At 37.3% G+C, this 15,818-nt stretch overlaps 1 protein-coding gene across 2 annotated transcripts in view; it reads right to left on the bottom strand.

The window, feature by feature from the left end:
* Window positions 1-254: 254 nt before the first annotated feature.
* ngfa (nerve growth factor a (beta polypeptide)) overlaps window positions 255-15,818 on the bottom strand; it is a 34,633-nt gene continuing 19,069 nt past the window's right edge. Inside the window, exons 2-3 of one of the 2 annotated variants that reach the window (XM_079802975.1) lie at window positions 2,777-2,891; window positions 255-1,300 (exon numbers count right to left, since the gene is read on the bottom strand). In XM_079802975.1, coding sequence (XP_079659101.1) covers window positions 600-1,289 — 690 coding nt within the window. In that variant the 5' untranslated portion in view covers window positions 1,290-1,300; window positions 2,777-2,891 and the 3' untranslated portion in view covers window positions 255-599. Of the gene's footprint in view, window positions 1,304-2,776; window positions 2,892-15,818 lie in introns of both variants that reach the window. The other variant, XM_079802974.1, reaches the window with a different exon arrangement.

Below are 15,818 nucleotides of genomic sequence, written 5' to 3'. Positions count from 1 at the left end.
TGGCTTCCGAGGATCCTTCCTTGACATTGAGAAACGCCTATAGTCTTCCAACACAATCTCATGTTGGCAAATTGGTGGCTAATTCATATGAATTTTATGATCTCCTTTGTGCGTTTTCATATGATCCGCATACGCTCACTGACAGTTATGTTTATGGCTGGACCCCTACTTCATGCAAATTCATAAGAAATCGACATCTCGTAAAATAGAAACCGCTTTTGTGGAAAATAAGTTTGAATGACAGAAGCAGTCTTGCATTGACATACTGAAGTGAGGTGTTTAATAAATAAGAGCATCAACAACACAACAAAAGCTTGCTTTATGTATACTGTATATACACATATATATATTTATATTTATATTCTGACCGTATAAACTATATAAATATGTCATGCAGTCCTCATAACTTAAACAACCAATAATTTACAGAGTGAGGTAGGGTAGGAGGGGACTGGGTTGCGATGTCATGAACAGAACAGAAAAGGGGGCGGGGTCTCGGATCACCAGCGTTGGCAGTACGGATGTTGTTATTGACGGGTGGGAGGGGCTTACGACAGGAGGCTGCGGTGGGTTGGCTGAGACACCAGTCAATACATCACTCAATGCCTCCACGAGTTGCGGCTGAGCACGCACACGCAAGCGGCGTTGATTCGGATGAACCTCCAGGCGATCTGGTTTTTGTAGGTCGTTAGCGCCCGCACATAGGTGTGCGTGTTGGTGCAATACGAGTTCCAGTGCTTGTTGTCAATCCCACGACAGCTAGAGGTTCCGGCTTTAACGCCGCTGGCTCCTTGACCTGGCTTGGAGGCCCCGATGGGTTTCGACACACGGCATGTGGTCTCGTAGAAGAGCTGCTTCTTTACGACGTTGTTGATGCGAACGTGTGGCAGCACTGTGACTTCATTGCCCGCTAAGTCTGTGGCCCGGGTCAGGTTGCTAACCCAGTGCTCTTCGCTGTCGCACACAGAGTACTCGCCGCGATGCAAGAAGTCGTTAGCCTTCCGCCGGACGCGTGGGCGTCTGGGGCCCCCCGTTTCGTTTTCCGTAGGGACCACGTCGCTGAACAGCACGCGGGGTGAGCGGTAACGGCGCTTGTTGAAGAGTTTGGGGTCCACGTTGGGGATTAGGTCTTCATAATGCGAGTCCTGCTTGGATTGGCCGTGAGGCCTGGGTGAGTGTCGTGCTGCTGCGTGCTGATTGGCTGGCCCCTGCGCCTGGGTGTGGTCTCCCATGATGAGTGCAGCCTGGACGCTGATCAGGACGAGCAGGACCAGCGTCAACGACCTCATGGGCACTCGTCCTGCTGGCGAAGAGACAAAACAATCATTATCATGGAAGTGTGCATATTCATTTCTCAAATTGTTATTTCTGTATTTCACTAAGGCGGCCTGGATTCCTGACTAGTTAAAATGGCAGCGGGAATAAAGAACTGTTCATATTGATCAAATCATTTAAAAAAAAAAAAACACTTTTTTGTAACACTGTAAATGTTTTAAACTTTTGATCAATGCGGCTTTGCTGAATAATAGTGTTAATGTCTTTTTAAATTATCTTTTTATATTTTGAACATTATGCATTCTAGACTTCAATCAGTTGCCTCAAACTTTAAATTTCTTTAGGCTATTTTAAAAATGTAATTAACCCCCTCGAATCTGCGGTCGCGCCGGCGCGATCGTCTCTCTTTTTTTCTTATCAGTGCCAAAGAGACTCAAATAACTCTGTCGTTGTTTTTTATCATTCATGCAAGTGTTATACATCATTATATTCTTTTACGTTTTTTTTTTTTTTTTACAGTCACAATAAAAACTAATTGTTGTGCTTTTTGCAAAATAAGAGAAACAAGCATGATGCCTCTCTCTCAATGATGTCTAATCTGATTCTCTTCAGAAAATGACCTGTAGCTTAGTGAAAAATTGACACACAAACATGAGACATATGTCTAAAGAAACGTTGAAATGTCAGGTTTTAAATCATGTAAATCAAAATGAAAACAAATATTCTGTGTTTATGTAATCTGTGTGAAAAGTGGGAGATATCAAGTCAACTCATTACTGACTCATTATCTGCTAATGCGGGCACGCCCACGGACCGCGCGCTCATTCAGATTCAAATACAGGCAATTCATGCGTCGACGCCCACACACACATCAACTCAGAACTTGCAGATTTTTAATTTGTAATCATACATTAATTGCGCTGAACTTGAAATATTTGAGTAAGCTAATTCATATTCAATTTAAAAATATCATGTAATCTCACATTTTTAGCAGTGGAAACTTGACTAGCTTTAACTAGCTAATTCAATAAATGCCACCTTGCTAACTGGTCACACAATGCTTTGGTAGTATTAGCGTAGCATAGCACTTGCTGAATGAAGACAGCAATATAATACATTAAACATTAACAACTCGTCACCATGATGGAAACCCTACAGAAACCAACATAACAGAAACCCTTCTAAACTAGCATAAAACATTAAACACTACTTGGTTAAATTTAAGTGTGTCTAAATTAAAAGAAACAAGTTCATAAAACTCATTCAGATGACTTAAAACGTGTCCGTTTTGAGAACTCGAAAGAAAAAGAAAGTTCGAAATACTCATAAAAGTTCATTTGAATGAACTAATTTGTATAATTTGAGTTGGCTCTACTCAAACCAATTAATTATTTTTAGCTTTTACAGTGATGGGGTTAGGCAATAGAAAATGTCAGTAACCTGATAATGTGTGTACATTTGTGTATGTGTGTGTATATAGTATATATCTCTGCTCACTGACCTGTGAAATGTTCAGAGTTGAAGTGAGGGCCCAATGGGCTGCTAGAGCCAGAGTCCAGTGCAGGCTGACCCCCAAGCGCCTGCCATCAGGACTGGCCTGTATGCCTGCTTTTTTTCTGTAAAACACACACACCGTTGCTCATTAGGTACAACAACATCCAAGTATATGCATTTAGTGGCCTGAATATAATCTTCAAAGCTGAATAAGGTCAATGATGAGCGAGTTATACATATTTAGAACTGCAACTGCAAACATAGTTTTCTCTAGGTTATCTTCGCAGAGAAAACAATTGTGGTTGTTAACTGATGATATATATGTCAGAAGTGACTTGGCAAAAAATGGCAAAATTCCTAGTGAAGAACTATACCCCACAGAGCATTGTGAATGACACCCCCGAGTAACTCCAGACTCTTAAACAAATGGCCACACTTTAGTTATAAGGGTCAATTTATCACTATAACTAACTATTAACTATGTATTTTGCCTCAATAAACTCCTAATTACTGCTTATTATTATTATTATTATTATTATTATTATTATTATTATTATTATTATTATTAATAGTTAGTAAGGTAGTTGTTAAGTTTAGATATTGAGTTGGAGCTGATTGTTTGCTTCTTGTCTTTTTTGTTTTTGAAAAGGACAAAATAAATGAGGAAAATACTTCAAAAAAGGTCAAGGTTACGCTGAATTTACCCATATACTCTCTCCCAGACCATGAGTCACTTCAGCTGCATGCGATATTTAACCACCCTAAGTGTCTTTCCATTAAATGTGTGATATGTTACACTTCATAATGAGACCTCTGCCCCATCTGAACCACACACTAGAAAGTGTTTCATTAGAAACCATCCATCAGGCTGAGCTTTCTGAATTGACGTTACAATCGCCACATATGGAAGCTTTAATAGAGTTAGAAATAAACAAGGAATTGAATAACCAACAGATCTTATTATTGCGCCAACAACAATAAATAAAGTCTAAATTCAGTACGGCAACTAAACTGGATTATGATTAATATTACCTGCACAGCTCAAGATTCAAGATTCAAGATTCAAGATTCAAGATTCAAGAGTTTTATTTGTCACATACACAGTTATATACACAATATACAACTGGCAGTGAAATGTAAACAGGTCCGCTCCATGGACAGTGCAAATAACAGTTACAAGAAATTAAATAGAAATAGAATAAAATTAGAATAAAAAGTATTAACATAAGTAGAATTATAAATAAATCAAGTAAAAGATAAAAATAGGAAATAAGATAAAAATAAAAATATAAAAAATATGTGGATATGATAAGTGAGATAAAAACTGTAGACTTAAAAATAAGTGGTTAACATAAAATATATAATATGTATATATAAAGAAGTATAATGTGCAAGGTTTATTACAGGTTGTTACGCAGTAACAATAGGGACGTAATGTGCAGTGCAATTGCAGTATGTGGATGTTAATGTTAAAAGACTGGATGTTTATGTGTGTGCGGGGGTGAAGTGAGTCACGTGACTGAGTTCAGGAGTCTGATGACCTGGGGGAAGAAACTCCTCCTGAGTCTTTCAGTCTTTGCCATCAGGCTTTGCCATCAGCTTATAAGCAAAACAGCCAAAAGCAATTTCCGAAAGCAATCCAAAGCAATTTAGTTCTAGTCCCTGCAAACATCAGCCTCTTCCATATTTACACCACAAATAAGAAGCATCCATACAAAATTTATTGTGACAAAAGGAACCGAGTAAACAGGTTCATTTAAAGTCAATATTTGTAGTTCAGAAAAAAAGCAAAAAAGAAACAGTCCCAGCACAACCCTGGTCACCCAGTGCCTATGAACACGTTTACTAGAAGATCCAGAGTACTGTGAAACAGTCACATATTGAACACCGAGAGACAAACACTGCCACTTATATAAGGTAAAGCCAATGAACAGGCAGGCGTAACGCCAAATCTGTGCTGGCATCATCTCATGGGTTTCCTAGTGTGCAATCTAGCAATGTTTATTGTGCAATAATAGTAATAATGATCTAAATGCACCGCACAACTACATCTATGCAGGATTCATAACGCTTTGGTGGGATACTTTTTTAATAACGTGCAATGCTCACAATCGAATCATAAGCATGGACTGAAAATGCAACCCTCAACTTTGATAATCAGGAGAATAGTGAGCAGATGGTCTGCAATCTGCACACCGTTGCTTTCAGCTGATCACACTTTTGTGTGTGATTGTATGACTATGTGTGAATGTACTTGTGTAAAAAAACAGAAACAGGCCATTTGCACTGCACAAATTAGTTTTTTTTTTTTATTTAGTTGTTTTTTACCCATGGAGAAAAATCTAAGCAAATTAATTAACTAAAATATCAAAATGACTGTATTCTCTCTGAATATACTGTAAAGTGTAATTTATTTCTGATCAAAGCTGAATTTTCACCATCATTACTCCAGTCTTCAGTGTCACATGATCCTTCACAAATCATTCTGATATGATAATTTGATGATCAAAACACACAGACACAGACAGACAGATAGACAGGATGGATGGATGAATAGAATCATAAAATGATGGATAGAATCATTAAATGATGAATGGATGGATAGATGGAATCATAAAACAATGAATGGATGGATGGAATCACAAAATTATAGATGGATGGATGGATGGATGAATAGATTTATAAAATGATGGATGATGGATAGAATAGTAAAATGATTAATGGATGGATAGATGGAATCATAAAACGATGAATGGATGGATGGAATCACAAAATGATGGATGGATGGATGGATGGATGGATGGATGAATAGAATCATAAAATGATGGATGATGGATAGAAACATCAAATAATGAATGGATGGATAGATGGAATCATAAAACGATGAATGGATGGATGGAATCACAAAATTATGGATGGATTGATGGCTGGAATCATAAAACGATGAATGGATAGAATCATAAAATAATGGATGGATATAGATAGAATTATAAAAGGATGGATGGATGATCGATAGAATCAAAACGATGGATGGAGGAATATAATCATAAAATGATGGATGGATGGATGGATAGATGAATGAATAGAATCAAATAAGTTGGATGGATGGATGGATGGGTGCAGAGATGAATAGAATCATACAATTATGGATGGATGGATGGATAGATAGATGGATGAATAGAATCATAAAATGATGGATGTATGGATATATGGATAAATAGAATAATAAAATGATGGATGTATGGATATATGGATTAATAGAATAAAAAAGATGGATGGATAGATTAATAGAATCCTACAATTATGGATAGATGGATGAATAGAATAATAAAATGATGGATGGATGGATGGATGGATGGATGAATAGAATAGAATAAAAAAGATGGATGATGGATGGATGGATAGATGAATAGATTCATACAAATATGGATGGATGGATAGATGGATGAACAGAATCATAAAATGATGGATGGATGGATGAATAGAATCAAAAAAAGATGGATGGATGGATAGATGAATAGAATCATACAATTATGGATGGATGGATAGATGGATGAATGGGATCATAAAATGATGGATGGATGAATAGAATCATACAATTATGGATGGATGGATAGATAGATGAATAGAAGCATACAATTATGGATGGATAGATAGGCAGATAGATAGATAGATGAATAGAATCATAAAATGATGGATGGATGGAAGAATAGAATCATACAATTATGGATGGATGAATAGAATCATACAATTATGGATGGATGAATAGAATCATACAATTATGGATGGATGGATAGATGAATAGAAGCATACAATTATGGATGGATGGATAGATAGATTAATAGATTATGGATGGATGGATAGATGGATGAATAGAATCATAAAATGATGGATGGATAGATGGATGAATAGATTATGGATGGATGGATAGATGGATGAATAGAATCATAAAATGATGGATGGATAGATGGATGAATAGAATCATACAATGATGGATGGATAGATGGATGAATAGAATCATAAAATGAAGGATGGCTAGAGTCCTAAACCGATGAATGGATGGAATCGTAAAACGATGGATTGATTGATAGAATTATAAAAGGATGGATGGAGGGCTGATAGATAGATAGATAGATAGATAGATAGATAGATAGATAGATAGATAGATAGATAGATAGATAGATAGATAGATAGATAGATAGATAGATAGATAGATAGATAGATAGATAGATAGATAGATAGATAGATAGATAGATAGATAGATAGATAGATAGAAAATGGTTAGTAAGACAGAGAAAGAGCGCTTCAGTCAGAGTCACCACTAGAGGGCAAAACTGCTCTAGCATTTCTTCCGCACATCTGGGGAGTGAAGAGAGGATTCGCCGTCACTAGCTCAACTCTGCACATGCAGCGAGGCATAGACTAAACTCTCCGGCAAACAAACAGGACGGAACCAGAACCTACAGCAATAAAGCGAAGCAGCCGCCCACAGACTGTATATGTTTCCCTGTATGTTGCGCAGCTGAGGGATTCAGGGATTCCGCTCGCAGGCCGAGGCCACACCCATTGTTTGCGTCTGGGGCCGCTCTCACACGCATGAGATTGCCCAGATGTCACCTAGCGTTGCGCTCTCAGTTAGCAGTTTGTCACACGAGCAGAAGAGAAGACGTCTGGATTGCACTGTGTATGAACGCCAGTATTTTTTTAATTTTTAAATAATTATCTAAATAATACAACATGACAATTTAATGTGGTTTGTAGTGTCATGATAAGATCAACAAAAACTCTTGTTTACATCAAATGCGTAAACACATTCTGTGGGCTGATCTTTGTGTTTCAACATTTCTTACAAAGTCATAAATCAAACCTGTTGAGGAATGTTTCAGGTTCATTGCAAGTTAAGCTCAATCAACAGCAGTTGTGGAATAATGTTGATTATTTAGGGTTCAATTCTCGCTAACTAGCTGCTTATTATCATGCATATTACAGGATATTGGCTGTTTATTAGCACTTTTAAAGCGCATATTAATGGTTTATTCTGCATGACCATATTCTACATCCCTTAATCCACCCAATACCTACACTTAATAACTACCTTACTAGCTACTAATAAGTAATTAGGAGTTTATTGAGGCAAAAGTTGTTGTGTTCCCCAAACTAAAGTGTTACCAAGTTCATTTTTTTATGAACTCAGCTTTTTATTAATAAGAAATTTTTTTAAATCTGGGTGACAGTGAGGAGCTTACAATGGAAGTCATTGTGAAAAAGAAGTGTGTTTAATTGTATTGAATGTGCACTTGTAATGTAGCCTACTTCAAATCTTAAAAGTATATTTTTTCATTGCATAATGGAATGCATAATGTAGGCTATATCATTACTTGCAGATGAATTACAAATGAAATGAAATACCACTAACAGTAAGGCAACTTAGAAAGAGTTCATCTTAAGTGCACTTTTAAAAATGGCAATTTGTAAGTAATGCTTTTAAAGTACATTTTAAATCATTATGTTTTAATAATGTGTCATGCTTTAAAGAAGTGCACTTATTTTGATGTGTTAACTAACATACTAAAGCACATGAAAATTATTGATTATAAATTTTAACTATAATGTGTTATTCAGTTTCACACTTAAAGTTAATATATTTTAAATACTACATTGCAACTCCCTCATTATAAATGTGTAATTCAAAATATATTTTAATTAATAATATACAAGGTACAATAGAAGTTGCATTAGAGTATATTTAATATGCTTACCATGTTTCATAGGCAAAGTAAGTAATTATGATACTACATATACATATGTGGGTCAAAAAACACACTTAAGTTCAGCTTATTGCATTTAATATCATTTTAAACGAATACATTTTCATTGAATTTACAAATGCAATTAAATGTCCAAAAAACATTGAATTAATTATTTTAAAGTATACACTGTAAAAAATGCTGGGTTAAAAATAACCCAAGTTGGGTTGAAAATGGACTAACCCAGCAATTGGGTTGTTTTAAGCAAACATTTAACCCAACCGCTGGGTTAAAACAACCCAATTGCTGGGTTAGTCCATTTTCAACCCAACTTGGGTTATTTTTAACCCAGCATTTTTTAGAGTGTATATATATATATCCATTCCCTACCATTATAAGTGTGTTACAGATGTTGTACATAGAGCTTAACTTGTTTTAAACCTGAAACATTTCTCTAAAAGGCTGAAAAGTTTTATTTATGTCTCCCATTTTGGCTGTGACTTACACTTTTGATCTCAGCACATTTTAAGTAACCTGATTATAAAATGTTATGGTTCTTATTTCGAAAGATATGGAGCTGCTGCTCTCTTGTACCGGTGCAAAAATCCCCACCAGCACATGTGCAGCTCTTATAAACACACACTCATCAAACCGATACACAACGACGAGCCCTTTAGTCCCGTAGCGCTGAGTACACTTTGTATTCGAATGCTACATAAATTAGCTTCGAACTCCCTGTGGCGAAACCTATATAAACACAGTGCGCAGCGCAGCCACCGAGGGTCGGAATGGTTTACTGAAGACCTCCAACCCTGCGGTGCTCACTCACAGACTTTCCTAACATCTAACATTCATCACATGACATTAGAGCACAGGCTGGTACCTGAAACGGTCTCGGCCAGAAATTGGTGATGACAGGAGGGGTTTTGTGAGAGATTACAGTGGTTTGAGGTTTGTGGTTGTTATCCATTCTGTTTATTTTAATGGTAAAAATAACACAAGACATCATGGCCTACCTTCCTGTAGAGGAAAAGAAAAAAAGGAGGCAAGAGGGAAGCTTATCTGCACGTGTGAATGCAGATATTTACTTTCAGTTTTCAGTGCAAATAAACATTTTAAAAATCACTTAAATATTTCCCCAAGATTGTGCATGAGGCGCTGAATATTTGTACTTTAAAATCAGTTGCACTCTATTTAGATGGTGCACTTTAGACATTCTACTAACCTTAAAGCTGCAGTCCGTAACTTTGTGCGCTCTAGCGGTTAATAAACAGAACTGCATGCGTCTTGCGGAAGAACATTGCAGCTGGAGGTACTTCTCTCTGTTTAATGCTGCGTTCACACCAAACACGACTAAAGCGCCTGGAGCGAGTGATTTCAGTGTTAAGTCAATGGAAAGGCGCATTGACGCGCGTCTGGAGGGCCTGCGGCGCAATAGGCGCGTTTCGCGCGACGCTATTCCGCCTCATTCACACGTCCAGTTCGCGTCTTGCGCGAATGGTGCTTTTTGTGCATTCACGCGTTTGAAGCGAATTCGCGTCTGACGGCGAGTTGAAAAATTTGAACTTTGGCGTAAATTCGCGCCGCGTTAACCAATCAGGAGCCTGCTTGCTGCTGTCACATGGTAAATGTCTCATGAAGCTTCGAAGCGTTATGAATCAGTGAGTCGAATCATGATTCGGATCGCGTGTCAAACCGCCAAACTGCTGAAATTTGGCGATCCAAACTGCTGATTCGACTCACTGATTCAAGCTTCATGATGGCGTGTTTTGAAATCGTCATCACTATATAAGTCGTTATTTAGGGGTTTTTTGCGCACAAAAACTATTCTCGCCGATTCATAAAGTTATTTTAGAACCACTGTAGTGAGATGGACTTTGTAACGACGTCTTTAGTACCTTTTAAGGGTCTTGAGAGTGAACGTGCATTGTGCCAATGGAGGCCTTTCAGAGCCATCAGATTTCAACTAAAATATCTTAATTTGTGTTCTGAAGATGAACGGAGGTCTGACGGGTGTCGAACGACATGACAGAATTTTCATTTTTGGGTGAACTAACCCTTCAAAAATACTACTATTGTGTCACAAAAGGTAGTTTTAAGACTTTTTCAGGTGGGAATGTAGTTGTTTAAAGCTCAAATCTGTGGTTTATTTATAAAGAGAGAAAAAAATTATCTTGCGTTTTTGGAGTTGTGAGATCCAGGCGATCACCGGGCGCTCAGCGCTCATTAACCCCGGCGAGAGCAGCCTTTCCTCGGCCAGTCCTTCTGCCGTTTGCCGCTGGCTCTGATGTCCTGTAGTGGTTCGTCTTGTGTAGATCTAACGGGCGATCTTTGGTCTCATGAATCTATCATTTGTTGTCTGCCAAATCGTTTTGACTGAGGGCAAAGAGAAGTTTCATAACTTTATTTTTTATGGATATTTAAATATACGTGCAGTGAAGATAATGTAGGAGTTGCCTGGATCACATTTGTGTGGCTATTAATGTTTAATATATATTTTTTATGAAAATGAAAAGAGTCAGAGTGGTGTTTTATGACATATTTCTCCTGGAGCGCCTTGATCGCGCGTCTATTTTGCTTCAAATGCTCGATTTATACACGCTTCCAATTCACTGTGGATGCGCGAATGGATTCAAAATGTTCAAGCGTCCAACTAGACGCGGTAGACACGATTTTGACGCTCTATTCGCGTTTGGTGTGAATGCAGCATATGTCTATGGCGCAGCGGTTCCTACCAGACCGGTCTGAAATAGTCCCAATATAAACACTTATTATAAGTGTACATTAATGATTCAGGGTAAGACAAAAACACGGTTTGCAAAATGGATTCATGTTGTACATTCTCATTATATCATTTTTATAAGTCTTGAACACAAAAAAAGTTACGGACAGCAGCTTTAAAGGCCCACTAAGTGCCTTGAAATGTTGATGTAATTTCCACTGAAACAGGAAGACAGGGCGGGACATATCGAACAGCTCTGCCACTTTTTTAAAAAAAGCCAATAGGGTTTTGTTTATATCACATGAGTTGAGCACGGTAAAGCCGCACTTTCTTCCTAATCTCTAACCGTTTCTCCTCCTAGTCTCCATATCACTTTAAAATATAGCACTCTGTGCAGAATTCACATGAGTCCGCAGACTGTGCGCACTTGACACTAACATGAAACCAGACTTAATTCGTCCTGATGGAAAGTCTTAATCGTTCCCTATCCCCTATATAGTGCACTTTGTGCCATTAACCATGTAGAAAATAGTAAATGTGTGAACAAATGACCGATTTCAGCCACAGCTTCAGCGACTTTTCAGCAATTTTGTAATGTAGGGGCGGGGCTTCAGATTCTAGAGAGGATCATTGATCCATATTGGCGGAAGTGAGAGACTGTAAGTTTTGAATGCTTATATCTTCTAAACCATTTTGTCATTGTTTTGGAGCACGCTAGCTTATAGGCTAACAGCGTTTTCAAAAAGCTTCATCTTCATTGACAAAAACACGGTTAAACACACTCGGTGTGAACAGAAGACAAGAACAGACAGAGAAAGAGGCATTTTCAAATGAAAACGTAATAGTGTGGACAAGGCCTAATACTCTGACTGTTGACATGTAGTTGCAAAGTTATAGAGAATTGTTAAAGTGGACCATTGAAATAAAGTGTAACCAAAAAAATCACACCGCACAACCATTTACATTAAACTATAGTGAAAGCAAAAACAGGTTACACTTTCTTTCAATAGTCCACTTTAGACATTCCTTCTACTCGCTCTCATTATAGTGTTAGTAGACTGTTCGGTTAGGGTTAGAGTTAGCAGAATAAGTTGATATGTAGTTGCAAAGTTATAGTTAGTAGACTGTCTAAGGTAAACCATAGAAATAAAGCGTTACCAAAAAGAAGCTGATTTAAAAAAAAAAAAACTAACTTAAAAGCAATGGTGACCAGTTAAACAGCCTAAAATATCCACTTTCCATGTCCCAAACTCCCCTTTAACCATAATTCCTGAACTCATTCCCACCACACTTAACTACAGTAACGGCATGTTTTCATACGAGGTTTATTTTATGCTTAATGACATGGGGAAAGCCACAAATGAGCCTCATAAAACAAGGCTCTTAAATCTACTATGAAGAATTCTCCATTATTAACCAGCAATGCTGAAGCAAACGTAGTTCAATTCATTTTCTTTTACGAGGGTGAAGTTTGTGCTAATTAATGTTTAGTATTTTTACATCATAGTTCTCCAATTATTGTTTAGAAACACTTTGCTATATTAAATGCCAAAGAGCATTGAGGTTATGTTCATAGCTACAGTCTGATGTTAAACTTTTTGCCTATAATGGATGGATACATTTATACTTACATTTACAAATACTTTATGGCAAAAGTAGTGTGTATCTTATGCCCTAAAAGTATGTATTTGCTGGTGAGAGGAAAGTGCATTAAACTACGGCATAACATTTGCTTCTTGGTGGTACCACACACCCCTGTTTGCATTTACATTTAAAGGGTTAGTTTACCCAAAAATTAAAATTAGCCCATGATTTACTCACCCTCAAGTCATCCTAGGTGTATATGACATTCTTCTTTCAGACGAACACAATCAGAGTTATATTAAAAAAATTCCTGACGCTTCCAAGCTTTATAATGGCTTTGTTGAGTTTGAAGCTCAAAGTGGATCCATCCATAATAATCGTGCTCCACGCGGCTCCAGGGGTTAATAAAGGCCTTCTGAAGCGAATCGATGGGGTTTTGTAAGAAAAATATCCATATTTAACACGTTATAAAGTAAAATATCTAACTTCCGGCAGACGGTCTTCCATATTCAACTTATGAAGGCTCCCCTGGAGCCATGTGGAGCACTTTTATAATGGATGGATGCACTTTTTGAGCTTCAAACTGAATGGACCCCGTCACTGCCACTATAAAGCTTGAAAGTGTCAGGATATTTATTAATATAACTCAGATTGTGTTCATCAGAAAAAAGAAAGTCATATACACCTAGGATGGCTTGAGGGTGAGTAAATCATGGGGTCATTTTCATTTTAAATTGAACTACTCCTTTAAATTAATTTCCTTAATTCATTCTCACTTCAGGTTTAAAACTGTATAGTACGCAATTTTTTAGTATGCACACAATATCAGGATGACATGCTACACTTAAAATGTACAGTATACAGCCGAGTAAAGTGTACTGAGTACAGTACCCCACAAATTCAATGCAATGCCATACATTTTTTAAGAACAATTTTTACATCCTTTTCTTGACAGATGCAATTTAATTTTTTACTGAATGCACGTCAGTAGGTTTTGCGACCTGTTAAAAGATTCGGTTGCGAGTGTCAACATTGTATTTTGTCAAAGCACACAGCTCTTGTGAGGTGCTGACAGCACAACAGAGATAATGAAGCAGCGCTAAAGACTGATGGCCTCTTTTATCAACAAATGACAAAAGGAAAGAGAGTAAGACGAAGAGAAGCGGTGGGAATGAGAAAGAGATACTGAGAATGAGAAATGACTTAGACCGACTTCACAGAGTTATTCTCTTTCAAAAATACCGAAATAATTTGAGCTCCTGTCAGCGTAGCCATCAAGTGTTGAAAAGGCATGCGATCAAGTGTTTAGTATATAAAGAAATCCAGAAAACACAGCAGCAAAAGGAACTGAATGTGCTTTCAGAACGACGCAAGTGTGTTTATATTGTGTAGCAACAGCAGTATGTGCTTTGCAATGCATATGCAATTTCACACTTGCACACGATGATGCACCATAGCTGTTCTAATCAATGTGAATGTAAACTCGTCTGATTATGATTTCGATAGGCCTATATAATTCGCCCATCTTTTGTAATCATTATAACAGCATTTCACAGCTGTTTTGAGCTCAACGGAGACTGATACACGCCAGAACTGCTTTTAAAGGGATAGATAGTTCAGCCAACAGTATAACTTCTGTCATCATTTACACAAATTCATGATGTTAAAAACCCATACGACTTTTCAACTGTGGAAAGAGAAATGTAAAAAAATGTGCGACCACTTTTTTTTCTATATAATGTAAATAAATGAGGGCAAAGACCATCATATTTTTCCAAAAAGGTTCATATGACTATTTTCCAACATATTCACTGAAAACCTTTACATCTGCGTAATGAGACATCATATTAGTATGCATGTGGACAGAGGAGGGGAAGATTTTAGCTTATGACTTCAAGAGACTTGGAAAATAGTGTACTTTTAAGATACTTGTATTTGTAACACAGTTTTTAGAGCGGGGAAGACATTTAGGACATAAATAATTCTACTTTTTGTATTCCATACAGGTTTATGGACAAGCAAATATAGTGACACCATTTTTATTCCCTTTAAACATTAAAGAATATGAATTGTTTTTGTTGTAAAGGCCCGCTCACACCAAGAACCATATAATATAGTTCTAAAAATCGTTCGCAATATTAAAGATTGAGTTCACACCACAGCAATAAAGGTAACAGTACAGAGAAACCATATCGTTGGAATCACTTTCAGAACGATTTTCTCCAGCTGATGAACGATAAAAACATTAACAGCCAATCAGAATCCATCCTGCTGTAATGGGCTCAAGCATTTAAAGCGGCAGACAAGCACGCGCTTAGAATAAACAGAACGAAATCATCTGCTGGTGTGGACCCAAAAATAGTTATCTTTATAAAGGATCTTAAATGGTTTCTTAGTGCAACAAAAGTCCTTTAAATTTAAATGCACCTTTTTACAAGATGTAAAATAAGTCTCTGATGTCCCCAGAGTGAGTATGTGAAGTTTTAGCTCAACATACCCCACAGATAATTTTTTATAGCATGTTAAAATTGCCACTTTTTTGTGTATCCCTTTAAATGCCAATGAGCTGCTGCTCCCGGCCCCCTTTCAAGAGGAGGGCGGAGCTTCAAGAGCTCGAGTTAGCAGCTATGAATGAAACAGGATGTTTCTGAATGGTTAGTTGATGAATTTATGAGCTAACTATCTTCAAGTAATTGATTAGCATATTCTGTCATGATAAATCGCTCGTGTGGGAACTGTTGTAAGATGCTCAGAACCAGAGAATATCTGCTGCATGAAGATAGAACAGGTATAGTTTGGTTTAATTACGGTTATAACCAACCCGATCTCACGGCAATTCGTACATATTTTACGAGGTGGCTAATTCGTACAAATTTGTACGACCTCAAGCGTACGATTTATGGTAAATCGTACGTATTTGACGAGTTCGTATGAATTTGTACGAATGGCCTACCTCAAACCCTGCCCTTAAACCTACCCATCACTGGGGTTTAGAC

The sequence above is a fragment of the Gobio gobio genome (genome assembly GCF_949357685.1).
Source record: "Gobio gobio genome assembly, chromosome: 21".
Classification (NCBI taxonomy): Eukaryota; Metazoa; Chordata; class Actinopteri; order Cypriniformes; family Gobionidae; genus Gobio; species Gobio gobio.
The sequence above is the reverse complement of the archived record's forward strand: the minus strand, read 5'-3'. Positions and strand labels throughout refer to the sequence as shown.